This window comes from Eutrema salsugineum, unplaced genomic scaffold (assembly GCF_000478725.1).
Source record: "Eutrema salsugineum unplaced genomic scaffold, Eutsalg1_0 scaffold_15, whole genome shotgun sequence".
NCBI classification, from domain to species: Eukaryota; Viridiplantae; Streptophyta; class Magnoliopsida; order Brassicales; family Brassicaceae; genus Eutrema; species Eutrema salsugineum.
Genome location: NW_006256867.1, coordinates 876,563 through 889,183, shown reverse-complemented (window position 1 = coordinate 889,183; position 12,621 = coordinate 876,563). Strand labels below are relative to the sequence as shown.

At 41.6% G+C, this 12,621-nt stretch overlaps 1 protein-coding gene across 1 annotated transcript; it reads right to left on the bottom strand.

Annotated features, from left to right (window-relative positions):
- Positions 1-10,566: 10,566 nt before the first annotated feature.
- On the bottom strand, positions 10,567-12,367 carry LOC18021708. Its single transcript, XM_024158473.1, has one exon. The coding sequence runs from the start codon at positions 12,365-12,367 to the stop codon at positions 10,616-10,618; it is 1,752 nt and encodes a 583-aa protein (XP_024014241.1). The 3' UTR covers positions 10,567-10,615.
- Positions 12,368-12,621: the final 254 nt, after the last annotated feature.

Here is a 12,621-nt window from a genome sequence, read left to right as displayed (position 1 = left end):
TTGAGGAAGGAGCGATTTCCAGCTGAGCGAAAGAACAAGCTAATGCCCAGAGTTGATGGACCAATCGCAGTCATCAAAAGAATCAACAACAACGCCTATCAGATTGATTTTCAAGGTAAGTATGATGTTTCTGATGCTTTCAATGTTTCTGACTTGCTTCCTTATGTTGCAGATTTAGATTTGAGGACAAATCCTTTTCAAGAGGGAACCAGAGATAGCTGGCAGGATTACTCGTTCCAGAGCTAGAGAGATGGCTAAGGAGGCTCACGCACTCATAGCTGTAGAGGACATCGATCAACTGGAGGCTGGAGCTCACATCTTCAACATCTCTATCTTGAAGAATGAAGAACCCAGTAACAATGACTAGGTAACTTAGGTGATGATTCTGTACTCTTTTCCTTGGTGAGGATTTTGGAAGGCAAGGAGGTTCTTCTCCAAGGTTTTTAACGAGGCAGAAATCATTGCTACGTCGAGTTACTTAGAAGTTGTTCTCCAAGGTTTTTAACGAGGCAGATATCATTGCTACGTTCAGTGAAAAATTTTGATCAAACTTTTAACGTGTTCTTCTCTCTTTGATTTCTGAGAACTAAAAAAACTCTGAAATTCGAATCTCTTAAAACTAATCTGTTTACAAGAGATTCTTCTATCTCTCCATTCCATCGATTCAACCATCATACTACCATCACCATTCCATTGGTTCTACCTCTTCCACCATACCATCGACTCGAGCCACCAGACCATCATCGTCATCCACTCGATCCGTTCTCCACCATCGTCACTCATCGTCGCGTTCATCACACCACCATCATAAGTCCATCGAATCCTCTCTAGCCTTTATTCTTCAGAGTAGATCACCTTGGATCATATCAAAAACGATTGAGACAAGGTGAAAATTTGTTTAACAAAACGTTTGAGACGAATAGAAAATCTGTTTTAGCAGGATAACTGGTGCGAGATAAGACAATAGTTGCGAGGTGAAACTCGGCTTAAGGAAACAATAGTTGCGAGGTGAAACTCGGCTTAAGCGAACAATAGGTGCGAGATATGACTCAGCTTACCCTGCTTTATTTCATTAATCGTGTTCGAATAGTGAGAATGCTCTCGACGTAGTTATTCGGGTGATTTAATAAAGGATACGGGACTGGTCCCGGCTTATTCTCTTATAATCGTAAGGTTTTTGTTCCTTAGGATTTATTAAGAGATTGCATTGTAGGGAAATGCGTATTAGGAGATCGAACATCTAGCTAGGATGTCGATGTAAAAGATGTCGATGTAAAAGTTGGTAAAAGCAAACTTTATTAATAGCTGTACCTCGTAAGAGGTTGCCTAAATACCCAACAAACTGGGATCAAGCCGATCGTAGTTCACATTCGAGATCTAGCTCGACCGAGTATAGCTCGGTGATCGTTTTTTTTTTTTTTTTTAGTAGTACCGCTTAATGTTCATCGAGTTCTATGAGCGAGGTATCATTTTGCCGTCCATTGTCATGAGCTTGTAAACGCCGGGTTTTACGACGTTGGTGATCTGGTAGGGGCCTTCCCAATTTGCGCCCAGTTTTCCGGCGTTGACTTCCTCGGTATTGTCGAACACTTTGCAAAGGACGAGGTCGCCAGTTTCGAAGTGCCTACCTTTCACTCGTTTGTTGTAGTAACGTGCGATCTGCTGCTGCTGATAGTTTTGCATGCATAATAAAGCGCAATCTCGCTCCTCCTCGAGCATATCGAGGCTATCCTTTATCATTCTTCAGTTCCTTTTGCTGTCTTGTGTGAGCATTGTTCTGCGTATACTCGGTAGACCAACCTCGGCGGGAGCTAAGGCTTCTATACCGTGAGACAGTGAGAAAGGAGTTTTATTCGTCGATCGTCGCGGTGTAGTTCGATGTGACCATAGAACTCCGTCTAACTCGTCTGCCCATAAACCTTTCTTAGCTTTGAGTCTCTTCTTGATGCCGTTGAGGATAGTCTTGTTGGTTGTCTCGGCTTGTGGGTATCGCGGTGTAGACTTGCTTAGCCGTATTTTCCATTTGGAGCAGAAGTCTTCAAATACGTCGGATATAAATTGAGGACCGTTATCGGTGACGGCGTGATTTCTGATTTTTGATTTTCAGAGAGAGAGATCGACCATTGGAGTGATTTCCACATGCTCCCTTGTGTATTTTTTTCATGACATCGAGCGTTTCCTCGCCGTTCAGACAGTTGAGCAGGGCTCCTGTCGAGCTCCATCGATAGAGGTTGCCGTGTGACTGGATGTGCTTGGCGCTCCGAGCTTTAAGACGTCTTGCTGCCCATCAGTCGGGTGGGACTTGGCCATTCGTAATATAGAGCAAGATTTTGATGCTCCAGTCGTCAGTCGGTGGTTCTTGCTCGGCAGGCTCATCAACGACATCAGGGAGAAGTAATTCGTTGGCGCCTTTGATGTGATTCGGACGTCGAAGCGAGAGCGGCCAGTGCGTCTACGGAAGCGTTGTCGCTTCTCGGGATTCTGGTGAGGGAAAAAGATTCGAAGCGATCGGTGAGATTTTTGACGGCTTTAAGATACAAGTCCATCCGGTCGTTTCTGGTGTCGTAGTCGCCTCTCTATTGGCTAGCAACGAGCTGTGAGTCGCAGAAAGCTTCGATTTTCTTAACTCTGATCCCTTGGGCTAGACGAAGTCCCGCAAGTAGGGTCTCGTACTCTGCTTCATTATTGAAGGCTGGAAATTCGAGCCGGAACGATTGCTTCAATATCTCTTTCGTCGGGGACTCCAGTCGGATGCCAATACCTGCGCCTCGGGACGAGGAGGATCCGTCGACATACAAAGACCACTTCTCGTCAGGGAGGTCAGTCTGGATTAACTCTGGGGGAAGCTCTACTAGAAAATATGCGAGAACCTGCGATTTGGCGCTTGTCTTGATATTCGATGTCATACTCTGTTAGCTCGACAGTCCACTTTGCCATGCGACCTGACTGGCTTGGGCTGTGTAGTATCGTTCGAAGTGGCTGATTCGTTAAAACGACGATTGAATGAGATTGGAAGTAAGATCGTAGCTTTCTGGCGGACATAATGACCGCGAGTGCGAGTTTCTCCAAGGTTGGGTAACGTTTTTCCAAGGTTGGGTAACGTTTTTCCGCGTCGTCCAGAGTTTTACTGACGTAGAAAATCGGTTTTTGCTCGCCTCGATCTTCCTTGACGAATACTCCGCTCACTTCTGAGCTTGATGCCGCGATATAGAGGTAAAGGGTTTCGCCCGTTTCAGGCTTTTCCAAAATTGGTGGGCTCGCGAGGTACTCCTTCAGTTGTTGGAACGCCTCTTCACACTTGCTATCCCATTCGAAACGTTTATAGCCTCGGAGGAGTTGATAGAACGGGAGACACTTATCTGTGGATCGCGAGATGAATCGGTTTAGTGAGGCAATCCGGCCGGTAAGACGTTGGACCTCGCGAGTGTTACGAGGTGATGGGAGATTGATTAGGGCATCGATCTGCTTCAGGTTTGCCTCGATTCCTCGTTTAGTGACGATGTAGCCGAGGAATTCTCCGGAACTTCATTTGATATTGGTTCAAGACAGTGAAGCAAGCCTGCAGATGACCGATATGATCACCGGCGGTAAGTGATTTTACCAGCATATCGTCGATGTAAACCTCCATCGTTCGTCCCAACTGATTGGCGAACATGTGGTTGACTAGTCGTTGGTACGTTGCGCTCGCGTTTTTTAAGCCGAACGACATCACCTTATAACAGTAGATCCCTCGGTCAGTGATGAAAGATGTCTTTTCGCGATCTTCGGGATGCATCATGATCTGATTATAGCCGGAGAAGGCGTCCATAAATGACAAGAGTTCGTTTCCTGCGGTCGCCTCGACGATTCGATCTATTTGTGGCAAGGGGAAACTATCTTTGGGGCACGCCTTGTTGAGATCGGCGAAGTCTACGCAGATTCTCCATTTGCCGTTTTTCTTTTTGACGACGATTGGGTTTGCTAACCACTCCGGATATTTAACCTCGACGATCGAGCCAGCCTTCGACAGACGCTCGACTTCATCATTAACGGCTTGGGCTTTTTCCGGACATAACTTTCTCCTTTTCAGCTTGATTGGCTTAAACGTAGGATCGATATTGAGCTCGTGACTTGTTATCGCGGGATCGATCCCAGGCATATCACGTACTGACCAGGCGAACGTTGATGCATTTCGGCAAAGAAGCCTAACGAGCTCCACCTTAATCTCTTCTTTTAAGTCATCTCTGATTCCTACGCACCGTTCGGGATAGCTTTCGTCGATGTTTACTTGTACGACGAGCTCTCGCTTAGGTCCTTCCTTAGATGGTAAATCGATTTGAGTTATAGGTAAAATCGTAAGGCACGCCTTGGCTGGGACCATAGATTTGAATCGAAGCTTGAGTTCGGCGGCAAAGCAGAGTCTCGATATCTCTTGAGAGCCTCAAATAGTTTTTACCCCGAACGTGGTTGGGAACTTGAGGCATTGATGATAGGTTGATGGCACCGCCTTCATGGATTGTAGCCAGGGTGTTCCCAGAATTACATTATAGATGGCAGGTTTGTCGATGACGACAAATTTGACGAGGCAGGTCGTCTTCGCCGCGTAGACTAAGAGTCTGATCGTTCCGATCGAGTATACCATATCTCCATCGAACCCTGTGAGTGGTTTAACCGAGGACTTGAGGTGATGGTTCGCCAGTTCCATTTTATCAAGCGTTTCTTTGAAAATCAGGTCTACTGAGCTTCCTGTATCGACCAATATCCGCGACACCTCGCAATCTGCAACCCGCAGCTCGATCACAAGCGGGTCGTTATGTGGTATGTCAACTCCCTCCGTGTCGGCCTCGGAGAATGTGATCGCATCACTTTCAGCAGTCTTGGGATTTTTGACCCGCCATTTTTGTGCAAGCATGACCTGGCGGCCGTACTTTTTTATCGACCTAACGGAGTCGTTGCATGTTGATAGGCCTCCCATAATAAAGAACACCTTTTTTTGAGATGCCGGAGGAGTGTCACCTTGAGGATGGTTACCTCGATCTCTCTTCGCGAGGTCGTCGTTGGGTTGCTCGTTCGTTAGGGGAGGAGGTGGAAGCTGCTCGGTGGGACCGTTGGTAGAGCTTCGTTGTTGCGTGGCGCGGTGTTTTGGGGCTGGTTTGCTAATGCGATCTCTCCCTTACGATATTTGGCGAGCAAATAAGCCTGTAGCTCGCGACACATCGCAGTCGGGTGACCGTACTTGTTGTGATAGTCGCAGAAAGGTCGTGTATCCCCGCGGTCTCCTCGTTGCCAGGTGTTTGATTGGTTTTGATACTGGCGATTCTGTTGTTGTTGAGCGCTAATGTTGTATATCGCTCCTCGGCGATTGTCACCTCGATAGTTATTGTTGAGGTGTTGTTGAGGTTCTTGATAATCTTGTTTGGGGATTTCTTTGTGAGTCTGCTGCCTTGGCGTCGTTTTTGCTGGCGAGGCAATCTCTTTCTCTTCTTCGTCCTCGATGTATAAGGTGGCGCGGTGAAGTGCGTCTTCGAGAGTTTGGGGTTTACTGAACTTGAGGCTGTCCCGAAACTTCGTATCAATTCGTAAGGTGTTTCGAAGAGCCGAGAGCGATGTCTCATCGATCACGGTGATACGAGAAACTATCGCATTGAACCTGCCGATGAAAGACCGAAGGAATTCCTTTTCGCCCTGTTTGATTTGGAAGAGATCGGCGCTGGAGATTGCACCTTGGACGTACATCATGTATCTCTTGAGGAAGGCGGTCGACAACGCTTTGTAGCTGTCAATCGAGTTCGCTTTTAACTTAGAGAACCAAACGAGAGCCGCACCACTGAGATTTTTGACAAACAGCTGGCAGAAACCAGCATCTTTCTCTTCGGGGGTGAATCGTGCTCGGCCCATTTGAATGCTGAACGCAGTCATAAATTGGCTTGGGTCTGAGTTGTCCGTATACGTTGGGAGATTAAACTTCACTTGAGTCCTTATCGGGAAATCGGTGATTCGGGTCGTAAACAGGGTGCTTTGGCTTTCTTTCAGCACGCGATCGATCTCAGGCGCCGAGCTGGTAGCTTGATGTACTAGCGAGGTCATGGCTCGCAATTTGGCCCTCATTTCGTTCTTCTCTTCATCTTGTTGTGGGTTTCTAATTTGAAGTCGACGCGTTTCGTGTTCGAGAGCTCCGATATTCACCTCGTTATAATTCGAGGTTGGAGGATTTTCTGTTGTTGGTGGTGCGGGAGAGTCTCCGAATAAGGCGCGATGTACACGCTGAATTTCTTGCGCTCGTCTCTCCGGCGCTTGGGTGTCTGACGAGTGCAATACATTGACCTGGTCCTGACAAGAGAGTTGTGTTGCAGCTAGCTCGTTCAGGCGAACACTTGTCTGATGATTCAACTCTTCCATTCGAGCCATCATTGTTGTGAATAACGCTGTGACATTGGCAGGGGCCGGTGTGCTTCGGTTGACATCATGTGCCTCTGGATGTAAGGTCGCGTTTTCTACGGGATTCATCGTCGGTGATCGCCTGTTTGAGGTGTCTGGGTTGTTAACTGGTGACATGTTAAGTCCCTCCTCGGGAGTAGTCGATGTGGGCAGACTGATCGTTTCGTTGGTTTGAATTCCTGACATTATCGAGCCCCTCTTTGCGTAGAAAAAAATCTCTTAGCCCCACGGTGGGCGCCAATTGTTGTTTAGTATCCGCACACGAGGTTAATTCGGTAAATATAACTAGGTGGAGCTCGAAGATTCTTGTTAGATAGAGGTGAGGTCGATGTGGTCTTATCGAGGTCATTTAAGCGAGATCTACTAAGCGAGGTAAGAGTTAGTGATCACAAATTTCGAGTTTTTAGTTTTTATTTCAGATTACGGATCCCGTAATAAATGAAGTTACAGGGCTATTTATAGTGTTCAAATTAGGTTACATCTCGGTTAGAGTAGCTTGGACAGCCGGGTAGATAGACCTGACCGACCGTCTATCGGAATGTCGCGCTGGCAAGCTGTTTCCTCTACGTCGACGTGGCGAGCTGTTTCATCAACGTCGACGTGGCGAGCTGCTCCTTCGATACGGGAGGCTCATCTCTTCGAACGACCTCGTTTTGGCTTGGCGAATGGGCTCGTCCATTTTCGGTCTTGGTGGGCTTTTTGTATTTGCTAATGGGCCTGGTCGAAATTACAGAAAAGAGGCTGTGCTCAACCCACCTACAACAAATGTAGTCATTAAGATGATAAGTGTAGTATTTGGTCAAATATTGTAAATAAACTGAGTAATGAATTAAAATTATTAATAAGTGGAGTTATTTTAGTCTACTATAGTTAGCCAAAAGAAGAAATGATTACTCTGGGTTTAACTTATTTAATTTTAAAGGAAAGTTGGAAAAAAATTGGAAAAATTGTTTTTCTATTTGATTTTAAAATGAAAAAAAAAACAAGAAGGAATTAAAAATAAGAGTAGAACAAAAGAGTATATTTCCTTTTTCATATGTAGTTTTAAGTGGGAAAATTTTGCTACCTTTGTCCACATTTAGAGGATTTGAAATTTAATTTTAATTTATATTGGTTGGTTTCAACAAAACTAGTTTTTTTTCTACCCTATTTCTACTTAAAAGAGCTTCTATCAAATTAACAAACTATATAGCTGTGGAATTGGTTTTTAACTTTTTATAACGTGTATAATGTTATTTTGCACAAATGCACTCATATAGTTAATTACCCGAATACATTACCATATGGATTTATTACCCACTAAAGACTTTTAAAGTAACGTATAGATGAAAACAAATTCTACAGTTAATTCTATTAAAACCAATGGCAGCTAAAAATCTTAAAATTTTATTCAAGAATTTACGAAATACGAATGATCTAGAGTCCAACATTAATCCTGGTCAATGTTCATAGATAAGGTAGGAGGTTCGTTATCAAACAGTGTGATAAGCTTTCAAAGGTCATGAAGAAATTGAGTGATTTCAACTTTTAAACAGTCAAAGCAACTTTTTGACTTTGTAAAAGGGAATAAACCTTATCATCACAGTACGTTGGTTTGGTAAAATAACTCATTTATACGGGAAAACAATGCATTTGAGTGTGATCAGCCTACTTGCATTATTGAAATTACTTTTTACTTTTTTAAAAATGTGATAAGATTAATAGATTAGACTTTTTTAAAAATGAGATAGGAGTATTATAGATCTTCAAGAGTTTGGTTTGAAAGCACATTTTTTTTTTGTAAGCCTCATATATATAGGTGGCTCAGTGTAGGAAAGCTTTGTTCAAGTTTGTTTGAGTAGTTTTTGTGACTGCTTCTAATCCAACTTGTTTCTATATATATATAAATCAGATGACAAAAAAAAATTATAAAAAGAAAGTTCTCAGTATAACATTTACAACTTTATAAATACAGTTCTTCTCGTTTCACAAATAAAAATTGTTTTAAACATATTTCAGAATTCAGATATACATATTGAACATATTTGAATTATTAAACATTTTGAGATTAAGTTTCCAACCCGAACTTCGAGATTATAAGAAAAAAACCTAAAAATGAAAATAAACAACTTTATTCTGTGTTTAAACACAATCTTTAAAATGGTTGAGAGGTGAGTGATATGGTGTCGAGAGATAAGAGGATTGTTGTGACGAGAGGAGGCAACAATTTGAGCCATTGGTTCATATTTTTCGCAACCGAACAAACTGCCTTTTTTATTTTATTTATTTTTCTTTATCTGAAAACTTTAAAAGTGACTGACACTAAAGTAAGTCATCGTCATCATGACTTCGCTCGCGTTCGTGGGTTCTGATACGTTGCCGTTTCTAGATATTTTGTTGTCCCCATCTTTAGTTGTCAATTTTTTATTTTATTTTATTTATATTCACTTTGGACAAAACAATCATAATTAATACTATATGACTCGGAGGTATCAAGTTTCCTAAAAACCCTATAGAATTTCGAAATCAGGAAATGGCATGCACATGAAGGCCATTGAAATTGAAACTTTACCTAACAAATCCATACCCCAAAAAGTATATATCTATCAATAGCTATTAAACAACGATTGAATTTTCATTAAAGATGAATTCATTATTTCTCTTTTCAGAAATCAAAATCGAATTATATAAATTAAACATGTAAAAATCTAATATACGAATACCTTTCACTAAACAAAATTAAGTTTGAAATGAAACCAAAATTTGATGGAACCACACCTCAAACTTAACAATAGCAACAAAAACCCTACTTTAATGAAAGCAACAAAAAAAAAAAAAAACAGAACTGAGCCATGAAGGAAGAACTGAAGACCATGCTGTTCTCCATTAGTTGCTGAAGCCCTGGCCATGAGGTAAGCCATAACAAGAGCAATTGAAAAAAGCTTACATAAAATGCTTTTCAAATCTTATTCTCAAGTACTGATTGGGGTTATCAGAAAAAATGAACCATCAAAAGAGATCAAAAATATTGTTTTCGACATCAAGACTTTATTCTCTATTTTTTTTATATATGTTTTATTTGTTTATATTCTGCGCTCTACTAATTTGTTCATATTTATGCTCTGCTAATTTGTTAGCAGATGCAATTGCAAAACAGTTACTCTGTAACTATCTTCTTGTATCTCGGGTTCTAGTTAAATTCTTTTCTTGAATGAAAAATTTAGATATTCAAAAAATCAAAAGAAAGCAACAAAAAAACACAAAAACCCTAATAAAAATAACATATTCCAAACTTGTAGACAGAATTGTATTTTCCTTATGATCAAGTAATCAAGGAAAGAGTCTTCTCTCTTTTCAAACCTCTACAAAACTTGGAGTGCGTTGAATTTCCGAATGGTTTGAAATATATATTTGAGTTAATGAACAGTTTTGCATTTACTGATTAGTTAATAGTGATTGCATAATTACACATTGGCCATTGTACATAAACAATACGCTCAGCTATTAATGGGCTTAAAAAAGGGCTAAGGTAGTTGTGTAAACTTTTTTCATCGCTGATGGGTATTAAATAGATCCCTTGAAACGGTCTATCTACCTTTGCATGTTTGTGTACATGAATATGTTATCAGCAGTAAATGACTTTTTGTTCTTCTTTTATTCCTTTTGGTTTTCTGTACATGAATTCTGGAATGGGCAATGGACTTCATAGCCTAAAGCTTTTTCATAGGAGCCGAACAATTAGGCAATTGCATAAATCTCTCATTAAAAAGTAGATAGTTTTTGGTGTAACACTGAACCGTCAAACATAACTGGCGCTCTTAAATTTTTTTCTTTCTTTTTCACCGTTTTTATTCTCCAGTATCTCGGTTTTGAACTCAAAGAAAACCAATTTCTATTTAGTGTTGGTCCCAGATTTAAAATTCTGTTCAAGAAAAGTACAACTCTGTTTTGGCAATTAACATTGCCTATTTTGGGGGGTTTTCTTTGAATTAAATGGAGAAGAAAAGAAGAAACAAATGACGGAGGCCTAGCTCCTACAAATATATGGGAAATGGAAAAATAGGAAGGTTAATTCCTCAACAAGAGGAATAACTCCTTATTAAAACTGAAATAATTGCAAAAAAAAAAGACATAGCTTCATCACGTCACATACTTGTTGGTGCTCTGGTTTGGTTATACAATCCCCGGTTCGGTTCTTAAATTCTATCATTTAGCAACTTCAAGACCAAAGCATCTTTCGGTCTGATGAAAGTTTAACACAGCGGAAACTACAACAATATCCAACTTCTGCCTTGTAAACCAAAGTATCTACGCAGAGAATACCACATCCATCGCAGAGTGGTCGAGAATTGCCATTGTTGCGAGTAATTTCAGCCTCAGCACCCCATGCTCTGATGTTATGGTTGGGCTTCATGTAGACACTTGCCCCCAATAAGCATTCTCGATGGAGAGTGACGTTGCAATCATCGCATGCATAAAACCATGTCTTTGCATCTAATTTTGTTTCACATTTCTCGCACCAATAGTTGAGACTTGTTGTCTCTTCTTCACCGTAACGAAGAATGAGTTGATGCTTATCGTACTTGTAGTGAGCCACCCAAGGTATAGTAGCACAATAAAGCCCCAAAAATAACTTGCATTTAATACATTCTAAGGCATACTCTCCACATTCACCGTCCCCACAAGCCATGCATTTATCCTTGGTCAGGTTGAAATAAAGGGGGTGATCATGTGGATGGCTCCCATGGATTAAAGGATCAGGAAGGGAAGCACACCTTACGTCTAGTTGAAATTCACATTCGTCTTCGAAGCATTTGTACACAAAACCACAACTTCCTCGGTTACAACCATTGCATGCAAAGATACCTTTGGGAAACATTTCAAACCATTGGTGGTGGGGCTTAGGAGGGAATGGTTGGAAGAGTGTAAGTGGATGCTTGTGTAGGGGATGGTGTTTTTTGATAGGAAGGGATGCACATGTCTCGTGAAGAATGAAATCACACTGCATAGAGCTACAACTGTAGAAACCATCAGAATTTGTTATTGCAAGGTTGCAAGCTTGACAAAACTTATAATCTTGATCGCGAGGACAGTCATCTCTCTGCAACTTTAGATAATGCTCATGGGTGAAATGTTGTATTGTCTCCTCATCTATTTGCTCAAATGGTTCAATAACCTCATCAGGCTCTTCAGGCACTCCTTCAAGATCTTTTCCGTCCCACACGTCTTTTCTCGTTGCACATTTCGAGTGGACAGCATAATGACATCCTTTAGAGCATGAGTATTGCCCATAACTAACGTCGACCGTTTGGCGGCAAACTCCACAAAGGAACTCGCCCGAAGGAAGGGAGGAAGAGTAAGATAGACGGTGTGCGTGACGGGTGATCTTAATGACACGAGGCAAGTCGATACATTTTCGATGAACCATGTAGCTGCAAGGGAAACAAGTGTATGCATGATCCTTGATTTTGTCAAGAGATAGCCCACAAGCATTACAAGGCAAAGGCAGACGTCCAGGAAAGAGGTTGAGAGCGTGCTCATGTCTTTTCAGGTTTGCCATAGTGAGAGTTATTGCGTGTCGTGCACACGTAGCGTTTATACTATAATCGCATATGGAACAATGATAATATACCTCAGAGAGACGCTTCCGACAACAATTGCATTTTCCATAACTTCCTTCGGATATCGAGACACCATCGTCCAAATTAGAACTATCGGAAGAATGGGGATTTTTGAAGATGAACTTGAGAGGGTGGGAGAGGTGAAAAGGATGTCTAATCTCCGGCGCATACTTGTAACATTCAAAGTGGTATTCCAATTTGCATGTCGGACAATATTTATACTGACGATCTGCTTCCAAGTAGTTGCCTTTGCACGAGAAGCAGCCAGAGAGTGGAGGATCAGATTGTGAACTAAAATAATGATCACCCAGAGTAGCGCATGGAGATCTGCAACCAGAATAATGCTCCATATATGGGTTCTTTAGAAGGAATGAAGGAGAAAATGTAAGTAAAGAGGTTTGAACTCAAATCTTTCTTAGGCTCTTAAGTTTGTGGTATAATGTAACTGGAAGCTAGTTAAGACCAATTCCATTATTAAAGTCAATTACTCTCAAATCTTTTTGAAGTTAGGACAAATCTGGCCACAGCTGTCTAGTTTTTCTTTTTGTCGTCACAACAGCTGTATAGTTTAAGACCAAGTTTATTTTCAATTAATCAAAGACCG

Bases quoted from the DNA above. Each gene is read 5' to 3' on its own strand.
- LOC18021708 (XM_024158473.1), bottom strand. From the start codon at position 12,367: ATGGAGCATTATTCTGGTTGCAGATCTCCATGCGCTACTCTGGGTGAT.